The sequence below is a fragment of the Bufo bufo genome, chromosome 1 (genome assembly GCF_905171765.1).
Source record: "Bufo bufo chromosome 1, aBufBuf1.1, whole genome shotgun sequence".
NCBI classification, from domain to species: domain Eukaryota; kingdom Metazoa; phylum Chordata; class Amphibia; order Anura; family Bufonidae; genus Bufo; species Bufo bufo.
This window is the reverse complement of record NC_053389.1, coordinates 488,690,994-488,708,017: the sequence shown is the minus strand read 5'-3', so window position 1 is coordinate 488,708,017 and position 17,024 is coordinate 488,690,994. Positions and strand designations below refer to the sequence as shown.

General features: G+C 42.9%; 1 protein-coding gene across 1 annotated transcript in view; it reads left to right on the top strand.

The window, feature by feature from the left end:
- CAPS2 (calcyphosine 2) overlaps window positions 1-17,024 on the top strand; it is a 120,670-nt gene that overhangs the window by 53,572 nt on the left and 50,074 nt on the right. The window contains exon 10 of the mRNA XM_040410028.1: window positions 4,981-5,055. Within this exon, the coding sequence (XP_040265962.1) occupies window positions 4,981-5,055 (75 nt within the window). The remainder of the gene's footprint in view (window positions 1-4,980; window positions 5,056-17,024) is intronic.

Sequence of the window (17,024 nt, the reverse complement as noted above, 5' to 3'; positions counted from 1 at the left end):
TTCCCCATTGAGGTGCAGCCCGTCCCTACGATAGAGCCTGTACCCGATATAGAAGTCGGCCCAGTTCTCCAGGAACCCAAACCCCTCCTTCCTACACCAGTTCTTGAGCCACTTGTTAATCTCCCTAATCTCCCACTGCCTTTCTTGTGTGGCCCGTGGTACAGGTAGTATTTCGGAAAATACTACCTTTGAGGTCCTTGCCCTAAGCTTTTGACCTAAATCCCTGAAATCATTTTTAAGGACTCTCCACCTATCTCTAACTTTGTCATTGGTTCCGATATGGACCATGACCGTAATCTGTCAACCCGATCCGCGATGTGTCGAACTCTAGCGTCAGGAAGACAGCACACTGTTCGGTGATTACGGTCTTTTGTGACAGATTTCCCTTTCTGTTCCCCTAATAATGGAGTCTCCCACTACCAGCACCTGTCTGGCCTGCCCTGCTCTCCTGGTTCCCTGCTTACTGGAGCTGACATTCCCCCTACTAGTATTATCTTATACCAGAATATTGGATTTTATCGTATATAAGAACATTGCGTATTGCGGTACAAATTACCCTGACACCACCTATTTGGAACCACTTGTTTACACCCCTGTGGTTTACAATTTTATTTCCAATAAATAATTTATGATTCATCCATATGTGTACCTAGACATTTGAGTGCCCTCCACTTCATATATCCACTTGTTTATCTACCACTTTGGCAATAGGTGCTGCCTATCTGGAGAGAGCACCTATACGTGAATTGCTGACAGTAGAGCCTCTGTATATTTCTATATATTTGCAAAAAAGTTAAATGGGGGATAAATATTTTATTCAAAGATGATTAATCAAATGAGAATACCCCTTTAAAGTGAGGCACATGAGTTTAATAATTTGGACCTTCATATGCCTCACATTGATAGCAAGTAACTCCATCATATAATTTGCCCATTAACTCCACATGATACATTGGCAAACAAGTGCGGATGCAATGCGATTTTCACGCATGGTTGCTAAGGAGACGAGGGATGAGAGACCCGGGTCCCCATTTACTTTATTATTTTCCATTATAACATGGTTATACAGAATATAAAGTGAAATGTCACTTGAGGGTTAAAAAAATGATAAAAACATTACTCATCTCATCCACTTGATCGCGCAGCCAGGATCCTCTTCTTTGTTCTTCTTGAAGGACCTGCAAAAGGACGTTCGCTGACGTCATCGCGCTCACCATGATAAAAGGTCCTTCAATCTTCATTCAGCAGGACCTGCGCTGACCTCACCACGTGGTGAGCGTGATTACTTCCTCAAAGGTCCTTTTGCAGGTCCTGAAAGAAGAAGAAAGAAGACGATGCCGGCTGCGTGATCAAGTGGATGAGGTGAGTTATGTTTTTCTTTTTTAACCCTGAATTGACATTATACTAGGCATTCTGTATTAAGAATGCTATTATTTTCCATTATAACCATATTATAATGGAAAATAATAAAATCTGCAAAACACCTAACCCAAACCCGAACTTCAGTGAAGAAGTCCGGGTTCGGGTCTGGGTACCACATTCAGTTTTTTCTCACGCGCGTGCAAAACGCATTGCACTCGCGCGGGAAAAACTGAACATCGGAACGCATCGCAGACCAGACTGACTGCAATTGCGTGCCTACTCGCGCGGGTTTCCCGCAATGCACCCTGAACGCATCCGGCCCTCACCCGCGACGCCCGTGTGAAGGGGGCCTTAGGTCGAGGCCACATGGAGCGGCATTGGCGCAGGCAAGAACTGCTCCAGGTTATGTTCGTTGTGGTTTTCTAAATGATTATACAGTGTTGTCTAGCTGCTCGAATAGGCCGAATGCACACGGCCGTGTTCCGTGGCCGTGAGCGGTCCGTAGTATCCCGGCCTGGATTCCTGCTGACAGCTTGAGCGTTCGGCGTCATTGGTTGCTATGACGCTGTGCGCTTCATGCCGCCGCTGCACTACAGTAATACACTCGTCTGATCTATACGAGTGTATTACTGTAGTGCAGCGGCGGCATGAAGCGCACGGCATCATAGCAACCAATGACGCCGTGCGCTCCTGCTGTCAGCAGGTATCCAGGCCGGGATACCACGGACCGCTCACGGCCGCGGAACATGGCCGTGTGCATTCGGCCTTAAGCTGGAAAAGAGCTGTTAGACCCACAAAACCTAGTAAAATTTTTAATGCGTGTGTAGTTTTATGGGTGAATGCAGTTTTCTGGCAAAATCAAGGAGCCGAACATGTACAATCGTTTAGAAAACCTTAACAAACTTATCTCATTCATACCTTGGCACAGTATTGTTTTGGTATTGAGAATCGTCATACTGCAATTGGAATCGGAGTCCATGTTCTGGTATTATGACAACCCTAGTGCACAGTAGAGGTCTACACTCTTGTGCATGTAGGAACCTTTCTGCAATAACTATAACTGTAAATGTTTTGTTAGGTTACTGATAAATATTGTTATACGTACACCATCTGTTGGGCATTTAGTGCTGACACATAAAGTCCAACTGCATAGCCTATTCACTCCTCAGCATCGAATTTGCAACACCAAGAAGAACAAGACATAAGGTTATGCAAATTCAGGAAGTAGCGGTTGTCACTAAGATATGCAAATGATCACATTTTCAAGTACCTAGCTCCAATCTGTGGCATGTGGTAGGGGCATAAAAGCTAGATTGAAAGCAAAGGTTTTTAGCTACATGAACCCTTAAAGATCAGATCAAGTCAGGTCAGATGATTGTGCCAGTTATTGCCACTTGTCGCAAACTGAGAGGGATAGAATCCTAGAACTCTGGCAGATAACTATGCGCCTAGCCTGAGATGTCAGCATTGTTTAGTGTCGCATGTTCCAGTGGTTGGGAGAACAATGACAAACTGGAATGTACTGCAAGTGAAATTGGATGTCAAATCCCAAGCCTAGGGCGGCAGATGGTGTCTACACAAACTATCAGAAGGCATCTGCATGACATTGGGCTATGAGACATCTAACTACAGATGTTCCATTGACCTCACACCACTGATCTCAAAGGCTATCATGGTACACAGTAAGAACACAATGGCTCGAATGGAGGTATATCCACTTCACTGATAAATCCTGCTTTCGTTTTGGATGCAATGATAGCCAGGGATTAGTCAGGAGACCACATGGGCAACACCATGAAGAGGTTTTCACAAGGGAACATCACAAGAGTCCTACTCCCTGGATTATGGTGTGGCATAATGTATGGTAGAAGGACCCCTCTAGTCTTTATTTCAGGTAGACTAACAGCTTGACATTACATTGATTCAGTCGTGGAACTAGTGGTGCAGTTGTATCTCCAAGTGTCCCAGGAGTTTTTCTATAGATCAATGCTAGGCCACATGTTCCTGTGCTACTGTGAACAGTCTGAGTGGCCTAAACGTGCTATCATGGCCTGCAATGTCTTTTGGATTTGTCTCCCATCGAGGACACATCTAGGATGTCAATGGTTGGCAACTGCAAAGGGAGCTGTTATTAGCACTGAATCTTGATGATTTGCGTGCCCAAGTGCATTCAGAGTGGCAGAACATTTCTCAGACAACCATTAATAACCTCATTGATAGCATGCCAAGGCATGTAAGGTGCATGTACTTTTGCACATGGCAGTCATACTTGATACTGAACAAATCGAGATGTTTTGAATATTTTGTTTCCATTTTTTTATTATTAGCATATCAACATGTTTTTCGATCCTGTGATTTCCATAATTCCATGACCTTTCCTTCTTTGAAAATGTTAAAATGCCTTTAATTATGATTCTTCTTACAGTGAGCTTAAATGCTGTGAAAAGGGTAGATGCACTGTGGAATCTGGCAAAACTTGGGTTATGCTAGTTATCTTGGCGTCTACCTCTTCACCTCCTGTCTTGATTTCTCCATATATTATTTCTGTTTTTCCTGATTCTTCTCTACTCTCAATATTTTTCTAGCACTTTTTTCTGTGTCATCCTACAATTATGTAAGCAAGTACATATCTTTCATATTCTTTTCCTGTAAATTTCTCAGCAAGTTTATGTCTATTTGTCTATATCTATATGTCTGGCTGTGTCTAACTATGAATCTGTCTATCTGAGAAAGGCTCTAACGTTGCTCTTAAAGTATAACTGTCTTTTTTTTTTTGGAGTATTGGATTGTGGTGATTAATATCTCCTTGGTGGCCCTATTTCAAATTTACACTGTGTACTCAATTACCCCTTAATTCCACATTTTTGTCCCCTGTACTGCCTACTTTTACCTGTGCTTAAAATAGTGTTGCTAGGCATGGTCTGTCTATCTGTTGAAGGACGGAGCACGCTGCGTGCAAGGTCAGATTACTGACAGCCAGGGACTGTAAGTAAATGATTAAAGCCAGGTCCTCCCCAGCAGCTGATAACAGTGCCTGGGCTGTGTGCACTTCTCCCTGTCCCTGCGCTTGGCAGACGCTCCCTCACTCAGCAGAGCTGGAGAAGTAGAGTTGAACCAGCGCAGACCAGGAAAGGGAGATCTGCCGTCTGCTCAGTGTATAAATAAAAGCAACATGTGATAAGAGGACCCCTTTGTGCTGCAGGAGATTAACCCTTTAGGGGGAGGGCTCTGGTTACTGACACTTTTGGGGGGCTATTGTTACTGGCTAGTGAGGGCAGGCTGGATTAGCTTCAGGATGAGGGCAGTGGCGGCCATCTTAACTGAATAGTGAAATTGCAGTTTTATGCAGACTGGTTGCTAAGGGCTGAATCTTATTAAATATGGGGTAAGTCAGTCTAACAGTAACTGATTCTGGAATATCATGTTATTAGTAACTACATATATCAAAATTGAAATTAGGGTCTAAATGTGACAGTTATCCTTTAAACATCACGATCACTTAGGTGAATAAAAGTCCTTCCTTCCTTCCTTCCTTCCTTCCTTCCATATGTACCTATAGTAAATGTGGCCCATTTCATAATATGTGGGGAATCTAATGTTCTCTTGATTGTTTTATAGGATAAAAACAAGCTCAACGCTGACAGAAAATATGCTGTCCAACAAGCTGCGGTTTGATGCACGAATCATATGCAGGTAATCTACATAATGAATAGTGTGTGTGGTCCTATCTCATTGCTTGATTTGAGAGATATTCACTGTAAGAGCAGACATTACAAAGCTGTTTCCACATTTTATAAGCACAGTGGCACTTTCATAGTCTAGAGATGGGGATTCATAAAAGATCCCCCCATCCTCCCCTAATAAAAAGAAAAACGTTGAATGTTTGCCAACGTACACAGCCATGTAATACAAAGGGATATATCACACTAAAATGACAAATATATAAGGAAGAATTGTAGAGCAGCTGAGTGTTACCCCCTGTGAGAACTGCAATGGCAGCCACTTAGTTGTAATAAAAATGCATGGCCACAGAGACTATTGTCCTTTTTTGCTGGATTCGGCTGGAGCAGCAATGTCACTCCAGGAAGATCAGCTGCAGGCTGTACTGCCAGAATACGCCACAAAAGACAAGCGAGGAGGTATTTGATGGCCCATCCAGTCAGCTGAGCAGTGGGGGTGCTGGGAGTTGGACTCTCACCAATCTAATATTGTTAGCTTATCCTAAAGGACACATAAGTCTATTGTCGACCGAGCCACCATTTTGGCGAGGCCAGTTTACAATTTAGTGTTTATGGGGACCTCCTGATTCTCCCCTGACAGGTGATGATTTTTTTCCACCTGATTCTTTTGTTCTCCTGGTGGCGGCTTAGCCTGGGTGCTGAATCTCCTTAAAGAGACCAGTCCTGTATGGAGACTTACTAGAAGTGCACCATGGTATGAAGACTTATTGGCAATGCTGTATGGGAAATGAATATGCAAAGAGGTATCTCCCAAGAAACAGTGTCATCTCGCATCAACACTTATTGGAAGTGGCTCCCTATGAGTCAAGATCAGACTATCCAAAAAGCCGGGATTTGACAAGGGAATTACCGCTTCCAAGGCATCACATTGACCCAGCCAGAATCGTCCTCCATACTGATGTGTGGCAAGCACCCCAAAATTGCTGCCTGCGGATGGATATCTGTCTTGGCTCTATTCCCTTGTCAAATCCCAAGGCTGGAAAGTCAAATCTTGACTCATAGGGAGACACTTCCAATAGGTGGTGCTGGCAAGATGGTTCTTTTTTTTTGGAAGATACCTCATGTTCTCCTGGGAGATAAGAGGCATTTAGCAGCTGCTTTCTCCTCTCTTCCCATTGAAAACACTTACCTACTTAGCCGAGCCAAATGTCTATGTTTATGGAGGAGTTGAGAGAGATAGCTTGTTCAGCTGACAGCTAGGGAGGATGTATAGACACCATGAGGATATCCTAGGCCATCAGTATCAAAGTCCTAAAAAAAACCTTTAAGATTCACTTGGCTCATGCACACGAACGTACGCAATGCACGGGCACCGACCGTAGGGCTGCCTCATGTGGATCGCGGACCCATTCACTTGAATGGGGTCCTCGATCCGCATCCGACGGTCCGGTGTGGAGGCACGGAGAAAAACCCCACGGAAGCACTCTGTAGTACTTCCGTGGGGTTCCGTGCCTCCGTTCCGCATCGACTTACCGGATTGCGGACCCATTTAAGTGAATGGGTCCGCATCCGTGAAGCAGGGTGCACACGGCCGGTGCCTGTGTATTGTGGACCCCCTGTTTGCGGGCCGCAATACAGGCGCAGCTGGGCAACGGCCGTGTGCATGAACCATAAGGACGGACAGATATTTCTTCAGTCTTCACCAGGCATGTTTTCCAACCTGTGGTAAGTCTCTGCGTGTGATAACAATTTTTTAACGGTCAGAAGGAATTATTCTCTCTCGCCACATTGCCTAATTTTACGCAGATCATTAATTCAGGTACAATTGGGTCGCATAAGGCCAGATTTAATTGCAGAATATCACAAGTGCACAGCAAAAAGCAGCATGTTTCTTTTCTGCATTGTGCAGGCAGGGTTCAGCGTGAATGCTTTCTGCACAGACTAGGTCCAGAAATTGATTTCACTCTTAGTCGAATGCTCCCCTTTCCCTCTAATGTCTCCAGTTATAATAGTGGCACTACTGTATAATGGAACTACCAATATATGCATCATGTACAAACACAGCTAGGATCATTTCCAGAGGAAAGCAATCTGTATTTATTTAGCAACCACTCTAATATACAGGGAGTGCAGAATTATTAGGCAAGTTGTATTTTTGAGGATTAATTTTATTATTGAACAACAACCATGTTCTCAATGAACCCAAAAAACTCATTAATATCAAAGCTGAATATTTTTGGAAGTAGTTTTTAGTTTGTTTTTAGTTTTAGCTATTTTAGGGGGATATCTGTGTGTGCAGGTGACTATTACTGTGCATAATTATTAGGCAACTTAACAAAAAACAAATATATACCCATTTCAATTATTTATTTTTACCAGTGAAACCAATATAACATCTCAACATTCACAAATATACATTTCTGACATTCAAAAACAAAACAAAAACAAATCAGTGACCAATATAGCCACCTTTCTTTGCAAGGACACTCAAAAGCCTGCCATCCATGGATTCTGTCAGTGTTTTGATCTGTTCACCATCAACATTGCGTGCAGCAGCAACCACAGCCTCCCAGACACTGTTCAGAGAGGTGTACTGTTTTCCCTCCTTGTAAATCTCACATTTGATGATGGACCACAGGTTCTCAATGGGGTTCAGATCAGGTGAACAAGGAGGCCATGTCATTAGATTTTCTTCTTTTATACCCTTTCTTGCCAGCCACGCTGTGGAGTACTTGGACGCGTGTGATGGAGCATTGTCCTGCATGAAAATCATGTTTTTCTTGAAGGATGCAGACTTCTTCCTGTACCACTGCTTGAAGAAGGTGTCTTCCAGAAACTGGCAGTAGGACTGGGAGTTGAGCTTGACTCCATCCTCAACCCGAAAAGGCCCCACAAGCTCATCTTTGATGATACCAGCCCAAACCAGTACTCCACCTCCACCTTGCTGGCGTCTGAATCGGACTGGAGCTCTCTGCCCTTTACCAATCCAGCCACGGGCCCATCCATCTGGCCCATCAAGACTAACTCTCATTTCATCAGTCCATAAAACCTTAGAAAAATCTTGAGATATTTCTTGGCCCAGTCTTGACGTTTCAGCTTGTGTGTCTTGTTCAGTGGTGGTCGTCTTTCAGCCTTTCTTACCTTGGCCATGTCTCTGAGTATTGCACACCTTGTGCTTTTGGGCACTCCAGTGATGTTGCAGCTCTGAAATATGGCCAAACTGGTGGCAAGTGGCATCTTGGCAGCTGCACGCTTGACTTTTCTCAGTTCATGGGCAGTTATTTTGCGCCTTGGTTTTTCTACACGCTTCTTGCGACCCTGTTGACTATTTTGAATGAAACGCTTGATTGTTCGATGATCACGCTTCAGAAGCTTTGCAATTTTAAGAGTGCTGCATCCCTCTGCAAGATATCTCACTATTTTTGACTTTTCGGAGCCTGTCAAGTCCTTCTTTTGACCCATTTTGCCTAATAATTATGCACACCTAATATAGGGTGTTGATGTCATTAGACCACACCCCTTCTCATTACAGAGATGTACATCACCTAATATGCTTAATTGGTAGTAGGCTTTCGAGCCTATACAGCTTGGAGTAAGACAACATGCATAAAGAGGATGATGTGGTCAAAATACTCATTTGCCTAATAATTCTGCACGCAGTGTAGTTATGTTGCAGAAAAATGGTGTTGAAAAGGTAAATGGACTGATTCAATTATTACCATTTCAGTGATGCACGTTACTAATATTGTCAGAATCGTGAAATCAATTAATACAGTTATTGACAAAAAAAGCACCAAGAAACTTTATATGTGTGAATGTTATGATGATATATGCAAATAATTACAATATTATAGCAAAGGGACAAGTTTATTGTGAAAAATTGTACAATTGAAAGGAGGCTCTAGTACCCTGTTAGGCCGCATCTAACCTGGATACAAGATGACATACAGTTCGGCATGGAGACATACAGATTCCATATGGTATTGTATTACCATGGGATCTGAAATTCGGGAAAAAACACAGCTTAAGTGCATAAAGAGTTTACTAAAAAAATATATATGTATATATTTATACAGTGCCTTGAAAAATTACTCATACCCCTTGAACTTTTCCACATTTTTTCACGTTACACCCACAAACTTGGGGGAATTTTATTGGGATTTTATGTGATAGACCAACACAAAATAGCAAGTATGTATGAAGTGAAGAGAAAATGATACATGGTTTTCAACATTTTTAATAAATAAAAATCTGGAAAGTGTGACATGCATTTGTATTCAGTCCCCCTGAGTAAATACTTTGTAGGACCACCTTTCACTGCAATTACAGCTGCAAGTCTGTTCGGGTATGTCTCTACCAGCTTTGCACAGTGCTCCATGATGAGATGTTCAGAGCTTGGGATATTTTTTTTATAACCCATCCCTGACCTGTCTGGTGTGTTCCTTGGTTTTCATGATGCTGTTTGATCACTAATGTTCACTAACAAACCTGTGAGGCCTTCACAGAACAGCAATAGTTATACTGAGAATAAATTACACACAGGTGGACTGTTTTTTACTAATTAGGTAACTTTTGAAGGCAATTGGTCACATTGGATTTTATTTAGGGATATCAGCTTATAGGGGGCCGAATACAAATGCACGCCACATTTTTCAAATTTTTATTTATTAAAAATTTTGAAAACCATGTATCATTTTCTTTTCACTTCACACATACTTGCTACTTTGTGTTGGATTTCAATTTGTGGGTAGAACTTAAAATTTTTTGGAAAAGTTCAAGTTGTATGAATACTTTTTCAAAGCACTGTATGTGTGTATATATATATATATATATATATATATACACTGTATATATAAAGATATACATAAAGTATAGTAACAGTCACTGCAAGTCATGAACCGATGGGCGGGCTCCAGATCAACCAGCGCCTATACGGCACTTACCCTAATGATGTCTTCAATGGAGCTGAGCTCTTTGTTCCAAAACTAATGGGGTCATTTATCAAACTGGTGTAAAGTAGAACTGGCTTAGTTGCCCATAGCAACCAATCAGATTTCATCTTTCATTTTCCAAAAGAGCTGTCATAAATGAAAATGAAAGGTGGAATCTGATTGGTTGCTATGGCCAACTAAGCCATTTCTAGTTTACACCAGTTTGATAAATAACCCCATAAGTGTTTTCTTGTCTCCTGGCCCCTCCTACCCCCACCCAAAGCCTTCCTGCTGCCAGAGGCAAACATTGAAAGGGCACCCCCTCATGCCAAATTCTTGACCTAACCCCTTCCCTCTAGCCAGAGGTGTAAATAGACTAGCATGCACTTTCTATAATGCCAGTGTCTTATGTGGCACAAGGGTTTTTGGGCCCCCTCAGGCTCCTGGGCCCGGTAGCGACTGCTACCTCTGCACCCCCTATAGCTACGCCCCTGTCTGAGCTGTTAGTGTTCTTTGTATCACTTCTAGGGGTGACCGACTGCTGTATGCGATGGCTCACCAGATGATCACACTAGCAGTTGGGGAAGTGTAAAGCTCCACAGCAAAAGCAGGATGGAAGTGCATCCCTGACAACCTCCATACTTTAACCCGACTGTGGTGAGATTCCAAAGAGAACCTGGATTGGTCGTAAAGATAATACATTTCCAGTCTGTAGCAGTCCAGGTTTATCATTAATGACAGCACTGCAAATAAAGGTGACGTGGCAGACTTCAGTGGTGGGACAAGTAATAGGGGCAGGTTACGAATAGTCGGGCGGCACTGCGTGAAGGTATGGGTGCGAGGTTAGCGGACGTCACTCTGGATGCTTGAATGAAGGAAGGAACCGGCACTCCTTTGTACTGCAATTATATCAGGTTTATTCGCCACTCATAGAAGAGGTGACGCGCGTTTCGGCACATGCAAGTGCCTTTATCAAAACAATGTGAGCAGCATTGTCCGAGACTCTCTTCAACCTTATATTTTAATTGGCCTACAGTGCGGCTGCGCTACCTGTGCACATCCCCATACCCACCCATACCCTCTCCTGCACAGCGCCACCATTTGTGAATTCAATTCATGTTGTCAGCGCAAGACCCGGCGCTGGAGGTCACGGGTCTCGCAGGATCACAGGATGACGGAATGACGCAGCGCTGCAGAGGGTATGACGGGATTGCGCACCTTACCGAACTGAAGGCCGCAGCACGCAAGTACAGACAGAGCGGAACAGAGTAGGTAAGTATTTATTTTATTTTTTTATGTATACACACACAGGCTTCATACTGGGGAGTAGGTGGGCAGTGTGGCACTGTGGTCTGAATTCAGATAGGGGCGCCCGTGCCGGCCATATGAGGGCAAGGGCAGCAAATCATTCTTTATATGCTGAGGGGACAAAATGAAATATATACAGAGAGGGGCAAAAAATAAAATATATACAGTGAGAGAGGGGCAAAATGAAATATATACAGAGGAAGTGGGGGCAAAATGAAATATATACAGAGGAAGTGGGGGCAAAATGAAATATATACAGAGGGAGTGGGGGCAAAATGAAATATATACAGTGAGAGAGGGGGCAAAATAAAATATTTACAGAGGGAGTGGGGGCAAAATGAAATATATACAGTGAGAGAGGGGGGGAAAATGAAATATATACAGAGGGAGTGGGGGCAAAATAAAATAGAGGAAATGGGGTCAAAATGAAATATATTCAGTGAGAGAGAGGCAAAATAATATATATATATATATATATATATATATAGTGAGAGAGAGGGGGCCATTGACAAAACTTTGGCAATAACCATGAGGTCCATGACCTACACTAATTGTACATTTTATTATATTATGATAGACAGGGAAGTAAAAATCAGACATCTCTTTGGAAGTGGTGTTGAAGAGGATCATTCACTTTTTTATGTTTTTCACGGTTAACCTTCTCATGACGTGAAGTACCCTCCGCTGATGCTGCCAGAAATTTTCTTTTTTTGAAAGATCCCTCGTCTGCCCCGCTGTGATCTTCCAAAGTTTTGGCACCCAATATGTTAATACTGAGCATTGGCACAGGGAGCAGGAGATGCCAGAATTTCTCTGTGTGTGTCTCCTCCTCCCCGGCTATGACTCAGTCTGTTACCATTGGACCGCTCAGTAGTAACATATTGGGTACCAAAACGTAAAAAAAAAAAAAATATGAAAAAAAAAGAAAGAAAGAAAAATTCTGGCAGCATCAGCGGAGCGTACTCAGTTTTTCATATATTTAATATTATACTACAGCGCATTCAAACCTATAGTGGGTGTGGGAGGGCCCCAATTCAAAGTTTGCCATGGGGCCCATAGAACTCTAGTTACACCACTGATTAGCAGTAATAATTCTGTACACTTCAAATAGTGTATAAAGCATCAGGATGATGTAAATGTATACTATGCGTATCTTTAGACACAAGAGTAAGATTTGTTCCACGTTGACCTTTATGTGGCATTATCAAGTGATTGAAATATAACTGGCTGAGAAGCTTATTTGATCCTCAGGATTTTTTTCAAATTTCCATTAGGTGTGATTTATTTTTATTCAAGACATCCTCATTTTTTTCTCTCTCATCTTAAAAGGATTTGGAATAGAAAATTTGTCTGCATATCTCAGATTCACATTATTATCACTAGGGATGAGCGAATCGACTTCGGATGAAACATCAATTTATGAAGTTATTACCCAAAGTCTCGTGAGACTTCGCAAAGTAATAACTTCGGCTCATCTGAGCCAATTCATTCTAATACTGTACGGAGCACTCGCTCCGTACAGTATTGAAACAAAGTTTTATGAAAATCGACTTCAGATGTTTCATCAGAAGTCGATTCGCTCATCCCTAATTATTACCTAGGGGGCATTGCAGCTTTGCTTTGATTTGAGTAACAGACTAACAATGCTAGATCGTAAGTGGATTATTTCTGTTGCTTTGTAATGGATATAGAAGGACATGCTAGATGCAAGTAATGTCACATTTGTCAATGTTTTATTCTGTTTGCCATGACTACAGGACTATAACAAGTGAAATAAAAATCATCTTCTTATTGTGTATTGAATAATATCGCTAATTAAAGCCCCTGGCATAGATCTAGTGCACAAAAGTTCAGTAGTGTTGGCACAAAGAATCTGAAGTATCACCAACTTTAAATGATATTGCTCAACCTGGTAGATGATTTTTCATAAATAAAATATAAGGTTGCATACAGTTGTGTACAATGTGGATTCTCTAAACTGCAATCCATTTAGGGCTGGCTAGACTGGTTCAACAGATCTTCATCCATGACTCCCGCCAAGAGTTATGGACTTTGCTCCAGATTGTGGTCCCCAGATTAGTCATGGATTGGCATTAGTAGCACTGATAGACTAACAGCCTAATCAAGACTGTTGCCAAGGTTCACCAAGAGTAGAGCGGTCAGGATGACACCAGCCAGAGGTCATGATGGTAGAATAGTCAGGAATGGGGCAGAGGATCAGAGCCAGAAGTAGAAAAACAAGTATTAGATCAAAAATCCAAGGGGCGAGGAAGAAGCATTATCTGGGAACATGGCCAGGGTCAGGATCATGGTCGGTCAGGAGTCAAACCAGGAACAATAGCACCGGGAGCAGCAGCCAGGACAGGGAATGAACCACAATCAGCAGAGAAGGTATGTCAGAAGGGTTCACCTTTAAATAGCCTGCCAGGCCTGCACAGTAGCCACCATATTCCTGCTCTGAGACTATTTATCCCTACCCGAAGGACTGCCCCAAAACAAAAAGGAAATTCTCAGAAACCACACACAAACCCTGCCCACCTTCTGGTCATCCCTGCCCTATTGCCAGGACTATTGGAAACTGGGAGCCTCGCATCATCTTCATGTGCCAATTGCCTTAGCAACCGATGCCACCTTTCTGACAGGAGCTGGAACAATAGAGGACAAAGCATCTGGTTACCTAGCAACTGGACACAGTCATTGTCTGTAGCCACTGTAGTCATCAGGAACATGCATGAATCTTCTGTGAGCTCGGACAGACCAAGGGTGGTGTATGGGCTATTATTATCTGTCGAGCGTTCACTTTCAACATGTCTCTACTATACAGGGACACTTTGCATTGCGTATAGTGAAGTTCTTCATGCAGTGAAAGTAGAAGTGGGTCATAGTATAGTCGGTGTACACCTCCATGGTATCGTAGGATTAAATTATGTGACATTGATTTGCTGCTTCTGATACAAGTGCTTTTGCATTATGATATAATGAACTGATCCTTGTCTTCAGAATCTGAGTGTGCAGTTCCAGGTTTTACTGTGGTCAGAGGAGACTTCTTTAGAGTAGGATACCTGAACAAAATACCTGAAGAAATCTTAACCAGCTGGTACCTCCACAGTGCCAACTCAGTGACCAAAAGAAGTGTATTCCCTGATTCTGAGCGTGAATCTGCAGAAGAGCTTAGTAACAATAAATTCTCCCCTGATTTTGACAAATTAATAATTCTAAAAACCTTCTTTCATTATTCATCACGTGTAACATGCTTCCTATTTTCTTTGAGAACCATGTAAACACATCCTGAAAAAAGCCTGCAGAATCTTTACATCCCCCACCATTGCTTTCATGTAGTGTACGGTAAGCACGATACATTAGCTTCTTTGTTTTCTGGTCAAATATCAGTTTCATGAACATTTGTGTTAAGACAACAGAAAAGCTCCATTAGGGGATTCTTCATCAATAATCATCTCGGATTCCCCTACCAAAGACAGAAATAGACAGTGCATTGATTTTAAGTGGAAGTTTATGGTTTATTTATTCTATTCATTTCTATAGCCTATATATTCCATATTGCTGTACAGAGATTGTCATCACACATCAGCCCCTGTCCCCACTTGGGATCAATATTCTGAATTAACCTATCAATAAGTCATTGGAGTTTAGGAGAAATCTGGAGCATCCTCAGGAAACCCAGACAGACCTCTTTAAAAAGAATTTATCCTATATTTTCTAGGTATTGTAAAGCAAACCTTCATTATCCTAGTACATTTTGTAAAAAAAAAAAAAAAAGTTTGCAAAAATAAACAGACACAGATATTTTTCATTTCCCCTGCTGCCTCACCCTTATACTATCCATGAAGAATATAGGACCAGACTTCCGACCCTGGTGCCAGCATTTTAAGAAGAGCAGAGTCAGAGCTCATAAGCGTCAGACCTGCTATTAATGAAAAAAATTGCCCCCCAAATGACCTCTCTGCTGCCTAAAAGCGATTCCCAGGTCAGCGGAGGGTCCAGACCGGTGCACAAACAGTTTCATTCTCCATATGGGCAAGAAAATCAAGAACAAGTCAAAGTAAGATCTGCCCGCCATGCATGCTGAGATGCCAGACATGGCTCCTCTCTCGCAGACTAATGGGAATGAGGATGTTTCACAATCTACACCCATCCTAAACACTCAGTAACTGGAGACCTCCCAAACCCCAAGTAGCCTTGGACTATAAACGGTTGGCTATAGAAGTAGCCTTGCATTTGTCTCAAGACCTCCAGGATACCAAAGCGGCCTCCATCTCATCTGCCATGCAACAGATACATGTGTACCTACAACTACATGGCATCAGGCTAAACGCTGCAGAAGCTTACGTGCAATACCTGGAGGATATGGCACAGTCCATCTTGACTGAACTACAACAGGCTCTAAAGGACAACGAACGCCTGTGGGACTGTGTGGAAGATCTAGAAAATAAATTACAAATTGTTTGCCTCCTAAGTCTATCCCTTCTGGGGGACCTTCTAATGTTGTGTGAGCAGGATCTTCCACAGGTTTTGGGCCTTTACTATTCCTGCAAAGCGGAGTGGGCACATAGAGTAGGCCCCAACTTATGTTCAGCTGACCAGGCAAACCATTGTTAAGGATCTGGACTTTACGGATAAAACAACTATACTGTGCACTTTCAAAAGCTGCGAGGATGCCATGCTGTTTAACAGAGAGAAAATCCTTATTTTATGAGACTTCTCAGCAGAAGTGACTCGTAAGTGAAAAGCCTTTTCACCACTCTGCTTGACGTTATACCTGAGAAACACTCACTTTGCATTACTTTACCCAGCTACCTGTCTGATGGCTCCACAGCTACTTAAAGCACATCACTGGAGGCACCCGAGGCTTTGAGCTTGAAGGGATCTGGACTCCACATCACACAATCAGATGTATGAAGAAGAGTGGGTTGGGAAGTTATTGGGCTCCCTTCAGGGGTGTGGAAATAAATAAAAAAAATACTTGTCGAAGGACTAAAGTGGGGGCTCGATCTACTTGTCCCTCATGACAATCTACTTGTCCTGATACAAAAAATCATTTTTAATTAAAACCATATTTCAATGCACCGCCACGCTTCCTTATGCAGGGAGGTGGCTGGCTTGCGTTCCAGTCTTTGTGGGGTGAAATTACTCTAAGTTTAGTCATCGTTCACACCAGATGATTCTGTCCAGAATGCACTACATCGCGGCCGGCTCACTATGTTGTGGGGCAGGAGGGGGCATGATGATCCATTGAAGTGAATGGCACCGTAGCCACAGCCGCAGGCGATCGGATGCACTGGATCGCAAGGCACAATTATGCCTGCTTGCAGCATTTTATTTAGACTGGACCGCAGGCATAATGTGCCTAGCGATCCTGTGCAGCATTGCAGTTGTTGGACATGGTTATGGTGCCAATTACTTCAACAGACCACTACGCCCCCTCCTGCCCCACAATATAGTTAGCCGGCCGCAATGCGGTGCAGTGCATTCTAGACAGAATCAGGCCGGAACGCACTGCCTGGTGTGAACGAGGCCTTAATGTGATCACAGCTCCCTGTCAGAGGTCGGGTGGCGGGAATGTTTCTACAATATTTGCATTGGTGGGCAGTGCGCCCCCCCCCCCCCCCCTAAAATCATTGGTGGGCAGTTTTCTCCAATCCGATGGTATATTTTAACTTCAAGCGTCCCCATCACCATGGGAACGCCTCTCCACGCCCAGCTCATTGCCGATCCACTCAGCCCT